This window comes from Monopterus albus, unplaced genomic scaffold (genome assembly GCF_001952655.1).
Source record: "Monopterus albus unplaced genomic scaffold, M_albus_1.0 scaffold18.1, whole genome shotgun sequence".
Lineage (NCBI taxonomy): Eukaryota > Metazoa > Chordata > Actinopteri > Synbranchiformes > Synbranchidae > Monopterus > Monopterus albus.
This window is the reverse complement of record NW_018127898.1, coordinates 2,986,477-3,011,024: the sequence shown is the minus strand read 5'-3', so window position 1 is coordinate 3,011,024 and position 24,548 is coordinate 2,986,477. Positions and strand designations below refer to the sequence as shown.

The 24,548-nt window shown below is 41.6% G+C and overlaps 1 protein-coding gene across 2 annotated transcripts; it reads left to right on the top strand.

Annotated features, from left to right (window-relative positions):
• Positions 1 to 513: 513 nt before the first annotated feature.
• On the top strand, positions 514 to 23,901 carry LOC109955965 (tensin-2-like). Of its 2 annotated transcripts, XM_020592647.1 has the most exons (26): positions 514 to 889; positions 6,185 to 6,290; positions 6,424 to 6,461; positions 13,137 to 13,186; positions 13,343 to 13,526; positions 13,798 to 13,848; positions 13,952 to 14,074; positions 14,171 to 14,235; positions 14,508 to 14,591; positions 14,683 to 14,795; positions 14,954 to 15,014; positions 15,513 to 15,588; positions 16,013 to 16,142; positions 16,478 to 16,543; positions 16,653 to 16,769; positions 16,858 to 18,255; positions 18,371 to 18,518; positions 18,630 to 19,468; positions 19,567 to 19,698; positions 20,512 to 20,604; positions 20,786 to 20,863; positions 21,016 to 21,093; positions 21,276 to 21,444; positions 21,614 to 21,682; positions 21,956 to 21,985; positions 22,177 to 23,901. In XM_020592647.1, exons 1-26 carry the CDS (start codon positions 767 to 769, stop codon positions 22,319 to 22,321), a joined length of 4,566 nt encoding a protein of 1,521 aa, XP_020448303.1. In that variant the 5' UTR covers positions 514 to 766; the 3' UTR covers positions 22,322 to 23,901. The 2 variants fall into 2 exon arrangements, with proteins under 2 accessions (XP_020448303.1, XP_020448304.1); XM_020592648.1 differs by lacking the exons at positions 514 to 889; positions 6,185 to 6,290; positions 6,424 to 6,461 and adding an exon at positions 8,851 to 8,923.
• Positions 23,902 to 24,548: the final 647 nt, after the last annotated feature.

The following is a 24,548-nucleotide window of genomic DNA, read 5'->3' as shown; positions in this document are numbered from 1 at the left end:
GATAGTTAAATGTCTTTACTGTCACAGCAAGCTGAGGAGAGAGGTGGGATCAATGTTATCAAGCCTACAGTATGCTCTCATGCAAAGTTACAGTCTAGAGGAATGACGTGTGTGAAAGAAGCTCTATTTAATCACTCCCCCATGAGGAAGAGGAGAGTGAGAGGGGCTGAAGTGAAGCCAGAGGAAAGGGGAAGGGCCTGACCTCAACAAGCCAAAACAGCTGCCCCCTTCTCCCCCATGGAGAGTCCACAAGAGGAGCCTGATGGAGCGAGAGACGGGGCAAGACTGGAGGGTCTGTAAACGTGAAGCGGAAGAGAGGGGCGTACGAGACATTTGAGGGTCTGTACACACTGAAGAGCAGAGAAGGAGGTATTGGCAAGTGGAAAGAGGGAAGAGGAGAGGGTGCTGAGTGTATGCTTACATGTTTTCAGAGAGAGGATTTCCAGATAGTCAGGGACAGGGAAAAGTGTAAGAGGAGAGGGGGACAAAGAGTGGAGGGTCTGTGCTTGGTGACACTAAGCCGGGTTGTAAGAGGAGAGGAGGGGAGTCGTATGGGGTGGATTCAAGGCAGGATAAGCTGTCAAAGCTGCAAGAAGTCATGTTGGACAGGAAGATGTTAGCAGTCACAGAAACATAAAAAGGCCCTCCAAAACCTGAAGCACTGAGAGGTGGGAAAGAAGAGGGAGCTTCTGGAGTAAAGCATTTGTTCTGAGGGAGCGGATAAGAACTGAAGAGATACAAAGCAAGGGAGGTGTCTGCTGGAAGTATGGGGTGCATCCACAGCACGGGCACTGATGGGATGAGGAAACGTGGACTTAACAGTGGCACAGGAGGAATCCCCATAAAGGTAGACCCTGAGGTGCATCCTGAAATCCTTCACCTCACTGAGGTAAGTGAACAACTGCTATCATACAGTAACACTCAGGTTGTACACAGCAGAAATGCACTACTCTGTGAATTTGTAGGTTTTATACATGAGAGAGAACATTTTGGCTTTGAGGATAAACAGAGTGATGGTGAACTAAAACTCTTGGCTGTTAAAACAGCATCTGGGGGTTTGGATGTTTGAATGTACATGGTCCTGTGTCAGTTGTTCAAATTGTTCCGAAGAAGTTCCTATTTGCCATTTGACTTGCAGGAGAAGCTGAACTTAACTGTTAGCCACTACACTCACTGTATTTCCACATTAAATCAGGTCTGGACTCCAAAGCCGGTCTAAGTCTCTTGCAAAAACATTGCTCCACTCTTTGTCAGCAATAAATCAAATCTTGTGCATCTTTTGCCACACAACCTTGCATACCAAAGGATAGACATATGTTGTGCAGGTCCCTTTTAAGCCTACACCAGAAGCATGGATTGTGTGTGCTGTGAACATTTAGAACCAATGTGAAGCTTTAATTGTAACTTCCAAGAAAGAAATCATGGAAAGCAATGATCAGCAATGAGAAAGAGAACAAAAAAGAAACAGCATCACACATGGCCTTTGAGGTTCAAGAGGAATCGACATAAGTTACTGTCGGGTTTCGACCTGCCAACTGTTCGTCTGCTGCCTCTATTTAGGAACACGTACGGGAGACTCAGGAAGACTTTAATGGAGTTGAAAATAAAAAGTGTCCGCTGGTATGCTCCAAGGATGCACACCAAAATGTGTGTGTTCTCACATGTCACACTCTGGGCACGCTCTATGACAGAGTAACAGAGCACAGAGGAAGAAGATTCAAGCATTCAAATATATACAGAACTTTTCCTTTGTACAGAAATATACGTAAATGTTGGGCCATTTTTTTGGGCAGCAATAACAGTACTCAGATCACATGTGGCTTCAAATCCCCCAAAGCTTTATTGTGTGTGTCAGTCTAAGCCTCTATGTGCTGGTGTGTATGTGTTTCTAACCAAGCCAAATTATGATAGCATAGTCCCAGCTGAATGGGTGGACTCTACAATGGAGAGCAATAAAACATGTCATGCATGCAAACAGTCCAGGAGTTCTTCTTGATGTTGTTTGTGGTGTCTTGTTTTCTTTTGCCTTCTCTCTGTCTCTGTGCGTATGTCTTTCTCTCTGTCACACACACACACACACACAGGCACAGACATTCCCGTACTACTTTCATGGCTGTTTAGAGTGACAGCTCTTACTCATGAAGGTTATAAATACCCAGCCAGAAGTGAAGCATACCCCTGCCTTGCCACCTGCTCCCGTCCCTTCGTAGCCAGAACTGTGTGTAGTATCTTTTTACCATTTAAATGTATTATCACAGTGTGTTGTAATGCTTTCTGACATGACAGAAAAGTCAGGATTGTAATGACAAATATTTTAGAATCATATAGTTGTAATTTGTGCACATTAGCTTTATATGATTGTAATGGGAAATAACTTTAGAAAACTGTTCTTTTTCTTTATGAATATAGATGAGTGGTTTTGGAGTAACACCCTTGAATGCTGGTGTCGCAGTAATAAACAAAATCACATGCAGGCACAGCCATAAAGAAACCTATTATGCTGCTGCTGGTGCCTGACCCTTTCCTCATCAGCATGTTAGATGTGGAAAGGCTTTGGGCTCTCTGCAGTGGTCAGAGATGCTTGGAGAATGACATAGAGTTTGGCTGTAAAAATCCAAAAGGGGTGGAGTTCTTTAATACTGCAATGCAATACTGCAATGCTGCTGAGTCCCTGGAGACCGAATATCCGCTCAACCAAAGTTCCTCGTCACTGGTATCAAAAGTACATGAAAGGGGTACACACACAACAACCTGAACACCTGCACAGGCTAATGCAGTCCACAGTCAGTTCAAGTTTTAAAGATCCTCAGCAAAATAAAACCACTGGAGAGTTTAAATGCTCAAGATTACTGACCATTATACAAATAACATTACAGTTTCACAGTGAGAGTATTTGTTTTCAGCTGTTTAATTGGATTGTATTACGTGGCATGTGTTCTTAACGTTGTGTCCACCCCTGCTGTTGCTTAGTCCTTTCCACTCTTCCACTCTTCCAGTGTTCAGTTACTGGAGAAATGGTGAGAAAGCCATCTACAGGGGAGAACTGCAGCAGCATTATATAACATTCACTCCACACTGTGAAATTCACAAGCAATATCATTTGTTAGTTAAAAAGTTAGTGACATCACAACCACGTGTTGTTATTCAACAGATTATTACCCACAAACTTTATCCTACACACATTTTAAGGTGCAATGTGAACTGAATAAGCAACTTAACAAAGTAATTTGCTCAAAAGTGAAGTCCTAACTATCAATAGTTGCATTAGTTTGAGTTTAACTACACTGTCGTCCCTAAGCTCTCAAATTTAAGTAAATGAAACCAAGCAACCTAGTTCCGTCTGGGTGTTTACATTAAGTGACAATTTAGGTTTTTAACAGACATTTGTGCAGTTGTGGCAAAAATCGGCTGAAAGAAATGCCCATTGCAGCATACATAACACCAGGCCTAGGTTTTATTAAAAAGGAAGTTATAATAATCATTTTCAGGATTCTGTCAATATCTTTACTTGTTAATATTAGAAATACAGTAGGTTTATCCAGTTTGAAGCTCAGCTGCACTCACTCTGTTTGACCACTGAGTGGTGTCTTTGATTCATCCTGCATTTTGGCTTGAACTGGCAGTAAAACATGAGTGTCTGCAGTAAAATAGTTTGTCCAAAATTCAGTTTTAAAGTTGTTGTCTGAGATTTTGCTTCTTGAAAGAATTCAAAGGAATTTAAACCGGAGTGGCCACTACGCTCTGAGTGATTATGCAGCCGATATCAGCTGTGATGAGTATAAGTGGATGTCATGAAACCTAAATTCATGTCTACAGATGGAAAAACACTTGTAATTCAGTTGACTTAAAGCAAATGGCAAAGGAAAAATCACTGCAGTGTCTACGTGTCTCAACAGAGATGTCATATGTTTTTATGGTATTTTTAATTTCTACAACATCACTGTGTATTCAATACTTAATAATATGTTGCTTAACAATAAGATAATGTAGGTTTTACTGTTGATACTTTTAAGAAATATTATAGTGGTATGACACTGTTTTCTTGTGGCATTCAGTAGATTTTGATTCTTGTGTATTCCAATTTTATTATGCTTAATTTTTTTTTACATAGAAAGAAAGTGATTCTGATTAAACATTAGTGTGTTCAGGTTAATGTAAGGACAGCATGTCAGTTCAACTGATTCAAAACATCGTAGATGGCTGCTGGAGTTGACGAGGATCTCCTACCCCCTTCTGCCCACTTTTTGTCAGGTTCATCATTTCTCTTCCTAAACCACACTCACGCCTTCACACACACACACACACACACTACACACAAACAAAAACCCAGATTCAGTTTTTGTTATTAGATATGACACAAGAATTATATTATAACAAAATTAAATCACAAGTGAATTTATTATAAAACAGATGTTTTTCATTTAATCGAGCACGCTCCACAACACCCCAGACAACCCTAAAACCTGGGAGACCCTCATTAAATATAAATGTCAGCACAGTATGCATAAGTCATTATGATTTAATGTAGTGGCATTGTTCAGCTACCTTTTGTTAGTCTTCCTAATGGCTAATTTATCTGTTTTATCTTTGTTTAGTCACATGACTGTATAGTAAAAGACAAATTTGGATATTACAGGAAAAAACAAATAGCTTTTTTACATTTTGACAAGAGTTTTATGAAAACATTGATACTGCTGTTCTGTCTTTATGCCAAATACAAAGCTACCAAGCAGCACACAAACAAAATCTGTGACTAGCTGGTGAATATAGTGAAGTGTTTAGGACATCAAGAGCCTATTTCCCTCAGGGAGTTGGTAGAGACCACAAACAGAGCTTAAAGTGAATGAGAATTGGAATTAAATTTGCCACAACTCCAAAGGATTGATAGTAATTCTTCATAATTGCAGTGTATGTTAATTAGCATCTGTTTGCTAACAAGTTCGCTGCATCAACTTAAACGTATTCTGTTTTGTGTGGAGTCCAAGCTGATGTGCATGCACCTTTACCTTCCACACTTAAACTCAATGTTGCTCCTGTTTGGAAAAGGCCAGTCTTTGGAAGTTTTTTTTCAAGACCAAAGAAATGCATCAAGCAGGAAAAAGAAACACCACTGTGTGCAGGTGTGGTGTTTGTGCCCCTCCACCTCTCCCTCCTGACGTTTCCAGGCACTTCCTCCTCCTCTGCTGAAGGAAAACTTTAATAATTAAATGTGCTTCATGTGCTGTCAGAAGGATTTGGGAGGGTGTTGCCATAGCTTTATATAAACACTGACCCATTTCTTTTCACTGGGACAGCTGACTATTGGTTTCTAAAAAAAAAAAAAGAAAAACCCATGGGTTATGACTCAGGGCAGCACATTTATTTGCCTTTAGAACACACACCTACAGCAGGACTCTGTGTGTGTGTTTGTGTATGTGCAAAACGTCAGTAGTTTAGGTTTCTCTCCAGGGTCAAAGCTTTATTTCCACATCTGTTTTCAAAGTATGGTGTGACAAGTATCACCCAGTTCATTTAGTTAAGCATTGTTTAAGCTTATTAACCTATCAACCTGTCTGCAAAATATGTGTTCATAAACCTTTCACTCATTTATACAGTACCAGCAACATTTTTACTTTAAGGGAAGAGAGTGTTAGAGTGAGTCTGTCTGTGTCAGATTTACCTTTGTCTCTTTCTTTGTTTTGCCCAATAAATAAAATGTTTCCTGTTTGCCATGATGGCCCAGTGTGGTACCACCTGGCAGTGTTGAACGAAAACTTATAGTATCACCCATGAGCTGAGACCCCAGCTACTTAAACCAGACTGAAGGAGATACCAGAATAATCCATTAAAATCTAATAATTGTTTTAATTTTGTATTGGTATCCATTATAAGGGTGCTGGTAGCACAGAAAACTGCTCGCCATCTTAGCTACAAGACTGAGACAGAATAAGGACAAGTTAAAAGACAAAACAAGCTGATGCCTTAAAACACAGCATGATATGACAGGCACTTTTAGAGGAGGAAGCTGGATGAACAGCAGGTAGGACATCAATGCTCATGCTGGTGTGCCACTGAGCCAGCAGGCATCTGTGCTGACAGCAGCTACACAGGGGACAGTGAATGTTCACTGCTCCAGTGTTTTCACCTCTTGACTGATTCTATTTACTTGTGAGAATGACGTGATTCGCCTCCTCTATGTGTGCAGCTCGCCAAAGCTGGGAGCCACACCTTCACAGAGAAGAGCTTCAAGAGGAAAGGAATATGTGATGTGTGCGAGCAGAACATCGACAACCCCGGGGCTTTGTGCAAGGGTGAGTCCATGTCTCAGTCAAGTCAGGCAGCAGATCCAGAGACACAGCTGACCAGCACTGATATAACCTGATACACACCTGTGTCAAAGCTTATTTTCAAAGTAAAACATGTTCCTCTCCCTACTGTTTGCAGCATGCAAGGTTGCAGTTCACAAGGCATGTGAAGCCAAGGTAAGCTTTACATTACTTCTTCTTCTCTTCTTGTGCTCCTGTGTCAGAGGTTGCTGGCTAACAATGATAATGTGATGTGAAGTGGAGTAAGCCATGTGCACTGACCTAGATGTCTGGTTAAAGAAGGCCTTCCCCTGAACTGCCATCACTTAGGTTGCTATGAGTAATTTGGTGATGTGGTAATGTGCATAGCAGGAGGTCAAGAGTCCTCAAGCATCCAGCAAGTCTCAGTATATAAATGACTCTTTAATACATGTTGAGTTTAAGTGTTCAGGGGGGGGCGGGAGCCAGTCCCAGCTGACATTAGGAGAGAGGCAGGGTCCACCCTGGACAGGTCGCCAAGCTGTCACAGGGCTGACACTTAGAGACAAACAACCACACACACCCACTCACTCCTATGGGTGATTTAGAGTTGCCAGTCAACTTAGATTAATGTCTTTGGACTGTGGGAGGAAGCTGGAGTACCCAGAGAGAACGATGCAGGCACAGGGAGAACATGCAAACACCACACAGAAAGGCCCCAGATCATCCGGGGGTTCAAACCCAAAACCTTCTTGCTGTGTGGCAACAGCCCTAATCTCTGCCACCATGCCATCCAGTATGTATGCTTATTAAATTATATTTTACACAATACTCAGTGCTGTTGTGTCTGAGGAATGCTCTCAGGATCAACAGGAGGCAGTAGTGAGCTGTCTTGGTGGTCTGTGTGTGCAGTGAGACGTCAAAAGAGATAAAAACAGGAGAAGCTGCCCTGCTTAGGGAGACAGCAGCTGTGTTTATCTGCTAATAAGAAAGTCAAAAACAATGGCAGACAAGTGGCTTCTGATGTGGCTCAGGGTAACTGTAAGCTCCTTGCTTGAAATATGCACTCACAATGTAGTGTGTTTAATGCAGTCAGTGTTCACTGCTTGAAACTAGTACTTGCTCTGCTGCGGGAACTCCAGTTGTCTAATTATTGGTACTAAGAAAGAAAATAGCCCATAACACTTTCAATCACTGTCTTGTCTAATAAAGGCATTTTAGTCCACTGAATTCCCTCAGTGTCCCTGACCACCCCTGAGATTTACCAACAGCTACGAGTGAGGACTGTGTGTGTGTATGCAATGTTTAAACATGGTAAGAACTGTCCACATTATAAGTAATGTTGCACTAAATCATGAAGATTGTGTTTTGAGGAAGGTGCCCAGTCTTTGCTGTTTTTAGTTTCATTTATTTTGCAGTGTCTCTCTCTCCACAGCTCACTGTATGTCAAACCACTGGCCTCTGCATGTGATCACACTCATAGCAGCTCAGTATCTCACAGCCCTGAGTGATACTGCATGACCTTGCATGACCTTGCTGTAACTGTGCTGTTGTGCTTTACTGTCCTACAGCACAAACACAAAATAACCCCATTACGTTTGCATGCTGACTGTCACGTGGAGGAACCCGTCGCTTCTATTCCCAGGTTCTTAAGGTCAGGCTCAAATCCTGTGGGATTTCAAACAGGGTGGGGGTTGCCCTCCTGTCCCCCATTCCTCCACACACACACTGTAATGGTGTATGACTGGGGACTACCAGCTGTTGTGGCTTCGCAGCCTGTATTAAAAGAGGATTATTATTTTTGTCATACTCATCCCCCTGGCCACCACAGCAATAGCCAAACACAACTCGTGGTGGCTGCAGGAGAGGCAGGCGCCACGGACGAGAGTGGACATCGTCACACACGATGATGATCAATCTGGATATGAGAAGTCTGAATGGGTAAATATAGAAAATAACAGGAGTGCTGTAGATGCCTTCCAGTGAGTGATCATGTGGGGACACAAATAAATGAGAAGCAGGTGTGGAGGGCAGACTGTGTGTGTGTGTATAATCAGTCCCATTTGAGAGTATTCATAAATAAAGGGAAACATTGGGTCAAGGCTGAAAATTGGTGCCTGCTTCATGTCACGCTATCCGTCTTTTGTATGTGTCTTCTATGTGTCTCAAATGTCAACCTGCTGCTTCCTTTCTCTCTTACTACTTTCATCTCTTGCATCTTATTGTCATCATCTATTTGCCACTGTTAAATTTATCATTTTCTGATGTTTTATAGTCTATATTAAACACTAAAGTTTCACTTTTTCTTGCTTTTGTTGTGCATATTCTCTATTTGTCTGTCTCACCTACACTATTTTTAACTAATTCTGCCTCTTTGTCCTGATTTTGAATATTGTTGTGTGTGAGTGCATGTGCGAGTGAAAGTATTGCACAGTTGATGTGTTTTAATGTCTCTCTGTGTATGACATAGGCAGTGAGAGAGGAGAGCTACTGGCACACTTGGAGTGTGTGTGTATTATAGTGAGAGAGGGCGGGAAGTAAAGTGAGAGAAAGCAAGCAGAGAGTTTATGAGTGCGCAAGAGAAAGAGAGGCAGTGTATCACACTCTACAGACAGGACTGCTCAGAGGCAGAGGGAAAGACTGAAGCTGCTTGTTAAGAGGTAAAAAACAGCACAGTATTTACTGAGTAAGGCTTCGGGTTTAGTTTATTCATATATATGTACTCGGCACATCAATTTGGACTTTTCTTGGATGTATTTTTCTTCTTTATTTAGTCGCAATCTTTAAATCAATTCCACAGAGGTTGCAGCATGTGATTGTGCATATTATTCCATTAAAACTGTAGTCAGAGCGCTGCTGTGCTGCTGAGAAACAGGGTTTCATTTAATGTGATTAAACAAGTGCTGTGATCTACAAAAAACCTACACCAATTTTCATTTTTAATCACCACAGATAAATTCTTAAGATTTACTTTTTAATGAGACTGGTTAGATCAAGCTGGTGCAGGTTAGCAGATTATTGAAACTGGTAACACCAGCCCTATTCCATACACTACTATGCAACATGCAGCCAAGCTGTGCCAGCCTGGTTATATCTATCTATCTATCTATCTATCTATTGTACAGTATACTTCTCTAACAATGACATTTCCCACAGCATATATCTATATCTAGTGTATCTATTTCACCACTGCTTCGACATGTCAGTGTTACATGTTACAAGGCCACAAACAAACGGCTGTATCCTGGACCCAGTCTTCTGTCTTAACATCTAACTGATTATCCTAATGTTGAGTAGTGAAATACAGATGGTTTCAGTGTCTGCTCATACACACCAGCTGTTCTGCTAGTGTTTCATGCTGATTTATGAATTGATACAGCTATTGTGATGCTTTAAGGGCTATGTGTTTATGTAAGAGGCACGTTTAGTACACAGTAGTGTTATCCAGTGTCAGCGGAGCAGGAACAGATGGGCAAAGTTCCCTGTAAGGTGTTTCTGTTGTTTGTGTCTCTCCACAAGGGGCCGGGTGGACATGCTGTTCTGTGGTAGCACTAAGTGTCATAGTAAGGTGGTAGAACTGAATATTGTGGATAGAAAACCCTGTCAGATGAACATCTGTGTAACCTGATTAAACAGGGCTTACTGCTGTGACATTGTTGCTGCTACTTATAACCATCAGTAGCATGATGTACTGTGCAGAAAATAGTGGCTAATAAAGGTATCACGGTTAATTTAATTTTACTGCTTTACTTGTTTACCGTAATATTCCAGGATTTATACAGTCCTTGTTGTTTGGCTGCATCATAATAATGCCTTTAAAAACTATCTGAGTTTAGACAGTGCCATTTGTAATACATTTCTTTTGATATATGTATGTTGTTAGGCAAAACACTGAGGACAAAACACACATGTACTGTAGCCCTCATGCAGTCACATAACATATCAAGTACAGATCAGTTGTCAAAGTACTCCAGTTCAAGAAATACCAGTTATTATTACTCAACCTTAAGTAGCATGTCCATGGTGCAAAACCTACTTTAGTGCACTGATTGTCCACAGTAAGTTTAGGGTGACAGAAAAAAAAAAAAAAAAAACAACAGGAGCTCTATCAAAATAACACTGTGACATTTCTCTGCTTGGTATCAGTGGTCAGCTGCTGACATCCTTCTTCTATCCAGCGCTCACTCTCCCTTTCTGTGTCTGTTTGCCTCTCTTCTTTCCTCTTCCCTTTCTTTCTACTCCCAAGAAAGTTTTTTTTTGCTTTAAATTCTTGTTTGTTCTTTTTCTTATTCCCCTCTTCTCCGGGCCAGTTACACAGCGATTTACCCTGGCTATGGGTGATGCTTATCAGGATGTTTTTCGTCATCTGATGTTGTTTATTCAGGGGAAGAACATGCTTGTATGTCACGGCAGGGATGACTGTGGTCATCCAGTCCCCAGGCAATGAAAGTGGAGAGAGAGCATGTGAGGTAGTAGGGGAGGGTGAGGCAGAAGGGAGGACAGGCTGCAGGGGATAGGAAATGGAGAAATAAGGGATCAAAGAAGAGAGAAAATAGAGGAAGTAGAGCGATAATGAGAGAAGAAAGAGAGGGGGAGCTGTACTTTCACGTGAGGCTGCCTAAATCGCTGCCCCTCCAAGATTTGCCTTCTGGTGCCCTGTGTAAAATGTTAACAGTCTGCTCGAAAGTAAAAAAGCCTCCGATTTTTGTTTAGCTTTCCATAGACTCTGCGCAGGCATTAGTGTCTTTTTTGTGAGACTGTGGAACTTGGAATAAGCCATGATTATTTTGTTTTTCCAGTTTCAAATAGAAAAACTTACTCACTTCTCCCTCTCCAGTGTGACGCCAGCTCTGAGTTGACTGTCAGAATGAACCATGTTCCTCCTGGATGGTGTACTGACGCCTACGTCTAGAGACACATTTATCTGCTCCTACCCTGTCAGTGACTGGGGTTCTCCTCAGGATTGTATGAAGACCTTGAGGCTTGCAGAACCACCAAAGACACATGCTTAGTGTACTCTCCATGTGTGAAACTAGGCTGACCAGAACTGACAGACTGTTGCAAACTGCTTCCGTTGAGGCTTGCAGAACCACCAAAGACACGTGCTTAGTGTACTCTCCGTGTGTGAAACTAGGCTGACCCGAATTGACAGACTGTTGCAAACCACTTCCAGTTGAGTCTGTCATCTTCCACCTCTGCCTTTATGCTGCATATCAGTGCTCTCTGCCTCCAGGTTCAACCCTGGTCTTCACCTCTGTGCATGTGTGCGTACGTTTGTTTTTATACATGGTATATATTCCTTCCTCCCTGACCATTTTATTCTCTTAGCTACCGTTATTAAATCTATTAAAGCTGCAGTTCTCCCCTATGGCTGGATCTCTTTCATTTCTTACTGTAGGTTTTATAACATGATCTGTCCTTGTACACTAACACTGTGTACATTTTGTACTTACAGTACTACAAAATATGAAAAGAACTCATCAGCTCTGTATTTATTAATTTTTCTTTCTGAGAAGTTGTAGAGAACTTAAATATGTGCTTAACAATCACTTGTGGCGGCGACCATGGTGCGGTGGTCTCCCAACCACAAGGTTGGAGGTTCAAATCTCGGTGCCGGCAGTCCACGTGTTGAAGTGTCCTTGGGCAAGACACTGAACTCCCCCGTTGCCCCCAATGGTTAGAGCCATTGGTTGAGTTGGCGCCGCAGATGGCTGCCATCGGTTCTGTACCGGAAACAAATTCCATGTGTGTGTAACATACTTGGCTATACATTCATTCTATTCTATTGTAGTGAGCATTAGTTGCCTTTATTGTTGTCAAATTTAAAGCATGGGGAGTTTATCAGGCACTCCATTAAACCGCTGGCTAACGAAGCTATAAACTTGAATTTAATTATAAAAATATCTAGAGCATTTCAACAGACATCGGCTTGTTCTCTGTACCTACAACTGCATATTACTGCTTGGTTGCTGATGTCGTCTTGATATTGTTTCAGCTGTAGATCATTGTGATTGTTAGGCATTTAACTTGGTAACCTGTTGATCACATATGCACAAAGGTTGACAGGGTGTCAATGTTTACAGTCAAAACCCATACATGTAGTTGTGCCACAGCGCTGAAAGGTTTCTCTTCCAGAGCCCTTTTTTAAGTGCTAGTGCTATTAATGTGCTTTCTTATTTATTTTTCACCTTGTGGTTGTTAATTGTTTGATGCAATTTGAGTTATAAATTATTTAATCTCATGAGGCCATTAGTTGCGTCGGAAAATAAACACAATTCTCAATGGACCCATTTCTACTATTGCTACTATATTAAACGATCCAGAGGAGAATAAGCTGCAGGAACCTATTTGGATAGCAGTGCATGTATCCGTGACACCAACTGCCATCTTCTCTCTCTCTGTTTATGTGAGTTTGTGGTTTTGCCAAGTAACTACTGCTTCACCAGCAAAACAGAGTACAAAGGCTGCACACCATATGTAGCTTTACTCCGGTTATCTCTCTCCTGTCCTTCTTCTTTACGAGCCAAAAAAGCATAATCAGTCATTTTTATTGACTGTCTATTGAGCTCCTTTTTCTTATGCGAGTGCCTGGTGAGCCCCATAAACATCTTACCCAGTGTCCCAAAGGTCTGTACATACTGTATGTGTTGACCTGCATGTGGGTTCTGGTTAAAGTGTGTTTGAATGTGTGCATGTCTGACATCATGTGTCACTAGTACATCATATGGAACAGCTAAATCTTTGTTGACACCCTCACCCTCAAACCAGCTGCTGCAGATGGCTGAAAGGGAGTGAGAGTGAATCTTGTTCTCAAACACCCTTACCCCTGCAATCAATCATTGCAGCGCAGTTACTCTGTTGTTTGTTTTTCAGAACGGTTCCACTAAATCTGCATCACAGAAGAAGAGGGGCTCCATACAAAGGTACCACAAATCACACATTTTGACAAAATAAAATGATATTTGATATGTAAAATGGCTGCAGACAAAAAAAGCTAACTAAAATCAACATTTAGGACTTTTGATTGCCTAATGGGTGTTTTGGCTGCACTAAAGAAAAAGGATTCTCACAATGTGCAGGAATAAAAGTGTGGAACAAGTGATGGAGCATGTGATGGAGCACCACTATGACTTTGACCTCACCTACATCACAGAGAGGATCATCTCTGTCTTCTTCCTGCCTGACCTGGAGGAACAGCGATACCGCAGAAACCTACAGGAAGTGGCCTCCATGCTAAAATCCAAGCACCAAGACAAATTTCTGGTTAGTATCAGAAGCATAAAACACAAGGCATTTAAGTGTAATGTTGTGGTTTGCCTTCTAAAAGGACAAAACTATTGTCAAATTTAGGTAATACTAAAGGATTTATATGTGCCTAACCAGAAAGGTTATTGCTTTCAGACCGTATCTGTGATGGATAGGGGCTTTTAAACTATCAAACCATTCCTCTCACTGTTTACTTTAAATATATAGTTTTGATCCATTTGTGAAAATAGATTTGTGATATCCTCTTAACTGTCTTTGACTTTTCCAGCTTCTAAATCTATCAGAGAAAAGGCACGATATCACCAGACTTAATCCAAAGGTACCTGACAAGATATCAAGTCACACACTACTTTCTGACACACATTAACTGTGTATGTGAGATGTGTAACTCGCTGTGTATTCTGTTGTGGATTGTGGTTCAGGTGCAGGACTACGGCTGGCCTGATCTTCACGCTCCACCCTTGGACAGGATTTGTGCCATGTGTAAAGCCATGGAGATCTGGCTGACCTCTGACCCCAACAACGTAGTGGTCCTCCACTGCAAGGTTTGTACGGACTGAATCAACAAATGCGCGTTTGCTGTTAAAAATTGTAAAACAAAAAAAGCTACTCGATAGTCACTTTGAATTATGTTCTGACAGGGAAACAAAGGGAAGACTGGGGTCATTGTGGCATCATACATGCACTACAGCAAAATATCATCTGGGTAATCTGCATTATTATTATTATTACTAGTCTAACAAGGCACACCTTTGTGTCTCAGTTGTTTCTTTTTCCAGATAGTTTTTTGTCATCATGGTCAAAACTATTGTTGAATACATTCACATATTCATTTTTGTTGGCAAGCTCTATCCAATATAACAACTAAGAGTCATGATTTACTCATTAGCTACAACAGACATACTATAACTTGCAAATCTGTGCTTGCACAGATCTGTAATAAAGCATTTATTCTTACATTTCTGGTTGGGTCCACAGAGCAGATCAGGCTCTCACCACACTGGCCATGAGGAAGTTCTGTGAAGACAAAGTCTCCTCCTCCCTACAGCCCTCTCAGAACAGGTCTGACAAATATTACCTCTTGTCATGCTGCTGTCATCACCTCAGTCATTCTCTGTGTCATCACATCGTCTCCTCGCCTCTTTTCTTCAAGGTACATCTACTACTTTGGTGGTTTGCTGTCAGGCACCATCAAAATGAACAGCGGTCCACTTTTCCTCCACCAGATCCTCATTCCCTCGCTACCAAACTTCCAGGCTGGGGGAGGTTAGTTTTACATATGCTAATGTTGCCGTAATGGTGATTCTGTTCACTGAACAGTGAATAGAAAGTGTTTTACTATGTCAAGAAACAAAAACACTAAAGCTTTGTTTGCACATTCTTCTTCATTTTGGTTGCTGTTCACCATCTCTCTTTATTTGCAGGTTTCTATCCTTTTCTGAAAATCTACCAGTCTCTGCAGCTGGTCTACACTTCAGGTGTCTAGTAAGTACACGGTCAGTCCTCCAGGTGTACCACTATTTTCAGCTCATGTCTTGTGGGCAGACTCCTTTCCATCCTGTCGTCTGTACAGGCTGCTGTCTGTGTTTAGGTGTTGGCTGGTCTGTGCTTATGTTAAAGTTAATGTTGTCTGCCAGTATTTTACCAAGGTGAGACATGTTTTGACTGGTTTTATGTATATTTTAAAGTGGTGCGCCCAATTTTTATGCTGTATATTGTATATGTGTGTGTGGCCCGGTACTATTCATGATGCGGGGATGTAAACCTGGTTACATGGTCACAGTGTGGGAACTTTATATCCTTAAAAAGTAAGTCCCCAAAATGTAAAACATTACATGTTAGAGTGATAACTTGGATTAAGGTTAGGGTGAGATTAGGGTTAGACAAGTAGTGGTTACAATATGTCTCCAGGAAAAGAATGTACGTCAGTGTAATGTCCCCTGAAATGATGGAAACACAATGTGTGTGTGTTTGTGTGTCCAGTGATCCCCAGAGCTCCAGAGCGAGGAAGCTATGTGTGACTATGGAGCCAGCTCTATTATTGAAGGGGGACATTATGGTGAGAAAGAGATAATCATGCCACTCATGGAAGCCTTGCTTTGACTTAGATCCCATCATATCCACCCACACCCTACATCACTGCAATAACACAGTTGTTTTTATGACTAAATCCTGTAGTCAAAGACTTCAGTTCCTAGACTGCTCTAAATACATTTGTCTTTCCTGACTTTTAATCACTTTTTTACTTTGCCTTTAAAAAGTTTTTGATTATTTTTAAACCACATGAGCTACAAATCCTGGGTAGACTACAAATATGCATGTTGTTTGCTTGAGAGGGCAAAATCATTCAAAGCCATTAGTAAGCTGTTTTATCACACTTTCAATTACTAAGTCTACTAATAGATCAGTATTTTTGAAACATTTAATGTGAAATCAACCTTAGTATTTGTACATTACTCTCTTATCTGCGTCTCTGTTCACAGTTAAAGTGCTACCACAGGCGCGGTCAGACAGCAGAAAGGGAGGTGGTCTTTAGAGTCCAGTTCCACACCTGTACTGTTCATGGAGCCCAGCTGTGGTTTCGCAAGACTGAACTGGACCTGGCCTGTACAGGTATAAAATCACAGAAATGAATGGAATATCAAGTAAGAACATTTAAGTTCTTGGACATACATATAGGCTACCTGCAGAAAGGTACAGGGAGAGAGAGAGGACACACTACGGGAGAGAGGAGACACAAAGTTAGTGACTCATAATGGTGGGCTATAGATGGATGGAGAGGAGAGGAGCTCAGAGCATCATGGGGAGATCCTATTCATTTTGATTATCAATAGTGAAACAAGTTCCTTTATTGATTAACTTTGGGTTTTCTGATTCACAAATCACTATTTCTCTGTAGTTACGGTGTGGATATTTTAATCACTGCCTTTATGCTTATCTTTCCATAGATGACAGGTTCCCTCCTGACGCTACAGTTGAGTTTATCTTCTCCAATGGACCTGAAAAAATGAAAGGTGAATGTCATCACCTGTCTATCATGGCATCTTTTTTACATTTCAGGAACCTTATGTCTTTCTTTTTTAGATTTGTACATTATTCATATCAAAATATCTACTTTCCAAGGTCGAGAATACTGCAAGAATGATGCCTCTATCAAAGTGGACTTCAACACTTCAGATCCCGTAGTCAGATGGGATTCCTATGAGAACTTCAATCTCCATCATCAAGACAGCATGGAAAGTAAGAAATATATCACATAGGAATGCACCATTTTACTTTAATGAGGAAAAGTCAAATATCAAGTCACACTCTTTACTTTCTTCTCCAGGTATCTCTCATACACGGGGCCCTCTGGATGGCAGCCTGTATGCACAGGTGAGGAAGCGATGTGGGCCAGGCTCCACTGCCTCAGCAGCATCGCCCAATGGATCCCTTACTGGCAGCCCAACAGTGAAACCCCAAACTTCCAGTCAGCCCCAGTCTCTCTCCAACACCCCTGACTCCAGCCGCTCCCCAGTACCTTCTGATCACCTCAAAGATGCTTCTCTATCCATAAACTGCCATGAGAGAGAAAGCACTGACTGCCTGTTGAGGAGAGGAGAAAGAGAAGATGGAGCAATAGGGAAAACAACAGAGAAAGAAAAGGACAGAGAGACAGCAATTTTAGATGACGGAGACCCATCAGGTCCAGGAGGTTTGAGGCATGGGCACTCGTGTTGCAGCCGAGCAGGCATAAAGTGCACCGGTGTGGGATGGGAGAGCGAGAGAGAACCCTGTCTTTGTAATGGTCACTGTCTTGGACGTTGTAACAGCACTAAAAAACATCCAAAAAGCCAAACTCTGCCCACTATACCATCCAAATCTGTGTCCCCTCCACTTCATTCAACTTATATGGAACTCTGCCACCGCCATAGTGCTCGTCGTTTACCAGAGTTACCATGGGAACATCCACCCGCACCTCCACCTTGTATCCACAGGCCATGCTACCCTTATTCCACTCTTGAACACCCACACCCACACAGTCACACCCTCCCAGCCTCAAACAGACTCTATAGTGGGGAAGAGTGTCATCTCTTCCATTATTCCATGTCCAGCCCAGCCGCTCATCTCACCCATCAATCAGTGCCACCCAGCCCTTACAGGGAAATGTTCTTCAGCACTCCATCATCATCCTCTGGTTGCCCCTGTCGGAACTGCTCCAGCAGGCGAGAGCATCAGTCATCCTTAGTCAGAACACTGCACCCAGTACATCCAGACCTATCAGAAAACTCTAACTGGTCCCAGGCAGCAGGGGCACAACAAACAAGAGATGCGCCTCCACTGTGGGAAAGGGAAAACCCATGGGAGGTGGCGAGAGAGGCAGAGTTATGGCAGTGCAAGTCAGCCATGCCAGTGTTTCGTGTCTGCCACTCATCTTTGGATCAGGGTCCAAATCCGGAGCAACCTAGATTTGCCCACACACCTCACCAAAACTACCCCAGACCACAGGCCCTGATGGATGTGCGAGATGGATCCAGCAGTGAGTGCCACACCCCTCCGCTGCCCTGCCACTCATGCTCCTGCTCTCCTTATCAGTCCTCCCCAGCCGAGAGCCATGAGAGCAGGGGTTACGCCTCTGGGTACCACTCTGGATCAGTCTCACCGCTGCCCACTGGTAGCCCACCTCCAGGGAGAGGCAGGCTGTTTGAGACACCACCTAGATCCAGAGAACAGCAGAAAACTGGAGGTGAATGCTGAATACAGTGGAGATTGTCTTTTTTAACAATGAACTAATTGCATCATTTTTTCTAAATGTTGTTATAAGTTAATCTTGTCTTATCTTACCTTGCTTCCCAAAGTAGAAATGACCAAAACTAGTGTGGAGGATGACATATTCCAGGGTTCAGAGAGTAAATCGGACTCCAATGGCCAGTCAAGCACCCCCGGACTGGACTCTGATCATGACTACACACTTATCGGCAGCAGCAGCCCTACACACACTGAAGATAGGTGAATGAAACTTTATTTTGACACCTACTGGTGCTGAAAATAAAATCACATTTATCAACATATACAGTATGTAGATGATTATCTGATTTTTTTTTCATATTTTATCCTCAGTGTAACTGCTGATAGCCCCCCTCAAAGCCAAGAAACCTGTACACATCTGGAGTCCAGCACAAATAGCAGCAAAACTATCACACCAGTACCAACAGAAACACAAAGCCAAAGTTCCAACATAGCCACAAACTGCACACAACCATCAAGTGAGTCTTCCATGAGTTTGAGTTCTGATGGTAAGATTGGAGCAGCCAAGACTACAGGACGTGCAGAGGGATCTAACCAATCGCATGCTTCTAGCTATGCTGCTGTCTTCATCACCCCAGTCCAAGTGCAACTCAATGGTTCTGCCCTTCCCAGCAGTACTCCAGCTCACAGTTTCAGTTCCAGCTCTTCCACCACTTCCCCAAATTTACCTGTCGGCTCCCCAGAGCTGCAGTCTTCTCCCCAGCGCTCCCAACTGGCTACAGACTCGGCACGATATAAACTGGCTCCAGACAAAGACAGCTCAGCCGATAACAAACCTCCATCACCTGTGCCTGATGGGTATCACACACCAACTTTTCCCTTAGCATCCTATTATTACCCCTTACTGAACGTCCCCCACGTCCCATACACCGGATACACTGCAGTCAACATCCCTGCCATCCAGCCACCACTCCCCGAGAAGAAACGTCTTTCCTCCACAGCAGGATACCTGAATGGGCACAACTCTCTTGCCAGAGTCTCCTCAGTGCCTTCTCCCACACACCATTTTACCTTCTCCCCCACAGGGGAAGAGCAGCGACGAGGGTCTGCACAGCCTAGCTGTAGGGAGGAGGCAGACATCAGGGTGAATGCTAAGTTTGTCCAGGACAGCTCCAAGTACTGGTACAAGCCAGGCATCTCCAGAGACCAAGGTGAGGAGCACAGCATTTGTAGCCATCCAGTTTTTTTTTAGCGTTGATGAGTAAGCAATACTGTGTCTCTCATATTACACCATACTATTGTACTGTAGCCATAGCTGTGTTGAAGGACAAGGAACCAGGAACCTTCCTCATCAGGGACAGTAACTCCTTCCAGGGGGCCTATGGTCTGGCCCTCAAAGTGGCCACCCCTCCTCCTAATGCCAACATCACTGCCAGCAAAGGTATCTTTTTCACAATTTTACACATCAAGGTCATAGTTGGTATTATTCAGCTAATGAAAACAGTTATACAACATATTCTGTGGCTCTGTAGGGAGCTTCATCCAGGTCTGAAACAATAACCTTGAAGATGTCATCGGGGTTATCTTGGCTTGGGCTTGAAGATATAAATTTTTAATAGAATGCCTATATTGCTTTATGGAAAATATATAGTTTGATCTGTTGTTGTTGGAGCCTGAGGTTTCGATTTCAACCCCAAGGGTATGAGACTGCAATAGTAAATCCCTGGAGTACCCCTTCAGTGTTATTCATCAGGTAGTTTTCTCATTCTCCCACTGATCAAACAATGTTCAAAAACATAAAGGTTACTACATGATTTTTATTCATTTACAAAGTCTTTTATAAACAAAAGCAACAGCTAAATGGTGTGTGAGGTAGCGTTTTCCATAGTTCTGCACAATCTTTAAAAGGCTGTTTAATTAATTACTTTTTTTATCAAGTGTGCATTGTCTACTGTATATTGCTAGTTTGAATTTGGCCAATGTAGACCTTGTTCATGCAGGCCTGTGCTGCATTGATACTGTATCTTTGTTTCTGCTGAAAGAACAGCTGAAGATAAACATTGCTTTTATGTATGTCTGAGACAGTCATGAAATGCATGTGTGAAATAAAAATGAGGCACTGTTGTGATCAAAATAGTCAGATAACATTATGGTTTTGAAAAGCATAATCAGATTCTTATATGTTTCTTGTATGTTTGCTCATGCAGCCTTCATGCTCACTCCCTCCCTTCACACCTTCCTCTTCTCTCCTCAGGGGATCCCGTGGAACAGCTGGTGAGACACTTCCTCATCGAGACTGGCCCACGGGGAGTGAGGATCAAGGGCTGTCAAAACGAATCATACTTTGGTCAGTTATGTGGTAGACACAACTGCCAAAATATGTTTCACATATTTAGTTATGTACAAGATACTGAAACTTTTAACCTGCAACCCCAGAGAAAAGTGTATGTCATTCCCAGCCCTATATTTTTCTCTTTTAATGCTTTCTCATCTGCTCTACATGTTTTCTCTTTCTGTCATTGCCTCAGGAAGTCTATCTGCCCTGGTGTACCAGCATTCAATTACTCCCATTTCTCTGCCATGTGCCCTTCGCATTCCAGAAAAAGGTAATATCAGTATTATTAAAATAATTCATACATAATTAAATACCCACCTTTTCAAATAGGCTTTATCTGTTATCTGTAGGTTATTACAACAACTACAAACTGGGTGCTAAATTATTTAGACAGCAGTGTTATGTAACCGAATGGCATTTCAGATCTGGTCGGGGAGCTTCAGGAGGTGCCGAGTGCGACAAACACCAGCACAGCAGCAGACCTCCTCAAACAAGGAGCAGGTAGCATACAGCCTTTTGTTTTGTTTTTGTACCATTTTGTTTAGATATGAGCTTCGACAGAGGACTGACCACTTGTGGGTTCAGTTGCAGTTGTTACTTTTGCCCAGCAGAGACTGCCCAAGCCATTTTTATTAAGAACTCATGCTGCTATTACTGTAATCCATATTTTTTGTGATGAACAGCTTGCAACGTGCTCTACCTGAACTCTGTGGATATGGAGTCATTGACAGGGCCTGAGGCAGTTTCCAGGGCAACCAAGTGTACTTTGGCTCTGAGTCCACGTCCAGCTGCAACAGTGGTCCACTTCAAAGTGTCCTCTCAGGGCATCACTCTGACAGACAGCAAAAGAAGGTACAGCTTTGACACAACTATCATACTTAGCAACATGATCACATTTCATATTTTCAGTTCAGCTGATTTTAACTGGTAATGAAACTAAAAAAGTGGTATTTATTATTGCATGAAGTTTCTGATGCAGGTCACAGTTTAATATATAATAATATTGTTTATGTTTACACAGGCTATTTTTCAGGAGACACTACCCAATCAATAGTGTCACCTTCAGCAGTCTTGACCCCCAAGACCAGAGGTGGGTCAGTGAGACATTTAGAGAAAAAAAAGATGTCAATAAAAAATGTATGTACTTCAACATGTTGCTGCTGATTACCTTCAGCAAAGGTGGTAATAAGTGTGCTTACTGCTGCTCTGCGGCTTATATTTTATAAATATAAGTTCTGTCTGATTTGCTTGCCTGCTTTTGCCTGTAAAGAGTGAATGAGCAACGCCTTATAAAATTGTCTCTAGTGTCCTTGTTATTCATGTCTTTCAACAATTTGTCTCTATTTGTGTGCCCATACTTCAGGTGGATAAATTCTGATAATACGACAAGCAAGTAAGTGCTTGTGTCAGTGTGCTTATCTTGGCGAGTGATATTAGCGACTGGTACATTATGCTACTTTGCATGGCAATTAATTGCAATCAGATTTGTCATTCTGATTTATTAGACAAAACTGGGTTCATTCAGTGTGAGATATTGTTATGTCTCCTTGTTTTTTGTCTGTCCTCATCTCCTTCTTGCTGCAGGATGTTTGGCTTTGTGGCCAGGAAGACGGGCAATGCTACAGAAAATGTGTGTCACCTGTTTGCAGAGATGGACCCCGAGCAGCCAGCTGTGGCAATTGTCAACTTTATTAACAAAGTCATGCTCGGACCACAGCTTCGTAGATGAAAAAGCAGGAAAATTTGAAAAGTAAACTATTGGAAATCTGGGAGAGATATAAAAATAATTCTGACATATCTTTTAATGAAATGTAACTACACTTAACTGCACTTGTATTTGTGCAGGTGACATCACTGTGTTCGGCTATATGACTGTTTTTATAAGAGAATCTATTTCTGACAGATGACTGGTCTGCAGAGCAAATAATGTCAGTTTACAGAGCAAACACTCATAGATGAAGAGTATGATAAACCAAAGATTGACCTTATTTTGGTAACCTTTGCCTAATAAGATTTTGTTTTTGCTTAGTAATTTTATTTGTGATATTTGTTCAAACTGTACAACATGCTGTACAACAAACTTTACAAACTATATGAATGACAATCTATTTACCATATTTTAACTATGTTGTCCATAATTTAAAGCTAAAGGTACAATGACTTAGAAGGTCTTCACCAATGTAGTAAAATGTAAGAGTCATGCTTTTCTTTTATTTGTAGAGTAAAAGAGTAAAGGAAGTGATCAAATTCTGTATTTTGATTATCTAAGGAGATATCATCTTTGGCTACATTTTAATTCTTTGGTTGCATACATACAGTATTTGTGACAATCTGCATTTTGTTCCCAGTGCAACTATACTATTAGAAAAGTATTCATGTTAATGACAACTGCAAATATAGAATCATATTATGCAAAGCCCACAAACAATTTAAAAAGGGACGGGTACAGTAGATCATTTAACCAAATGTTATGTAGGCACTAGGGGTGTGACTAGATCTCATGCCATGGGGTCTCGCAGTATTAAAATGTGATATTTGTTCAATGTAAAAGCTGCCTTGCAATATCAGTACATAACAGAACCAGAGCAACAGCCAGGTGTGATGCTACTTTCACATTATTAGTCTGGCAAAAACTCCCTGCTGTGTTTTAATGCACAGGCCTGCAATGGTTGGGGGGTGAGGGGTTGCAAGGAGAATGTTGTAGGCGTGTACAATACAGCCACATTGTGAAGAGTCGACACGAGTGCATTCACATTTCCAGCCCATGCGCTTTTTGTTGTATTTTGGTTAGCCATGATGCTAACGTAGCCTACTCTACCTCAGCACCGATTCTACCACTAGTGTGTCTGCACTGATAGATTTAAAAAAGCACAGTTTACCATCCAGTACTAATGAGAATGAATGGTCTGTCATTATGAAGCGTTATACGTGGCCCAAAATCGACAGTGACAAGCAGTGAATGCTTATACTAACAAGGTAAACAAAGAGTCTTCTCCCCGTGGTTGTCCACGGCCCGATCGTCTCCCATATGTGATTGGTCAATGCAGCGCACCGGACCAGATGATGTCACCATCCGGTCCGGTGCTGGGAGAGTGAAAATAGCATAGACGGTCACACACAGCTTCATGCACAGTTATAAGGTCGGAAGAGACTCCTGAAATCCTACAGGAGAGAAGCCAGTCAGTTTGTGACAAAACCTTTTACAGTGCCTGCATATTGTCTTTTATTGCATATGATTCCTTAATTTCTACTCAGAAAGTAGAACTGAAGTGACAGCCATTACAAGATGATTAGTTAAAAAAATGTTCAAAATACACCTGCACTGTTTAGCATTTTGTGACTGCCAGTTGAATAAAAGACTATTTTTCCAGTCATATTTTTCGTCACTGAAGATTTTTTTAAAATAGTGTTAAAATATCATCTTGTTTTCGTGAACTCAACATCATGCATAGTCTCGTCTCATGAGCTAAGTGTATCGTCACACCCCTAATAGGTACTAACCACAAATTAAGCAAGATGTGAGCCTTAAAACTGAATTAATTCATTCAAAAAATGATGAATATTTAGAATTTTCTCACAGCTACAAATGATAATAAATATGTCTCATCAGAGGAAAACTAAACCTAAAATGTCTGTAATGTTATAATACTTCAATGTTGATAACGCCATTACATTAAAAAGCCAGAAGTCTCTCGACATCACAGGTGTCTTGGCCATTTTAGTTTGTTTGTCTTCATTTACATGACTTATTTAACAAATATCCATGGATACACTTTTTTTTAAATAGTTTAACTTTATGCCAAAGACTTAATTACCATGTCAAGATATTCTAAAGGGTCATGTTTTGTTATCACTATCTACATTTGGTATTTTTTTTAGTTTTCTATAAACTAAGATAATATTTAGTTGACTTCAGCAGAATTAATATTTTTCAATCTGGATTTTTTTGTAAAAAA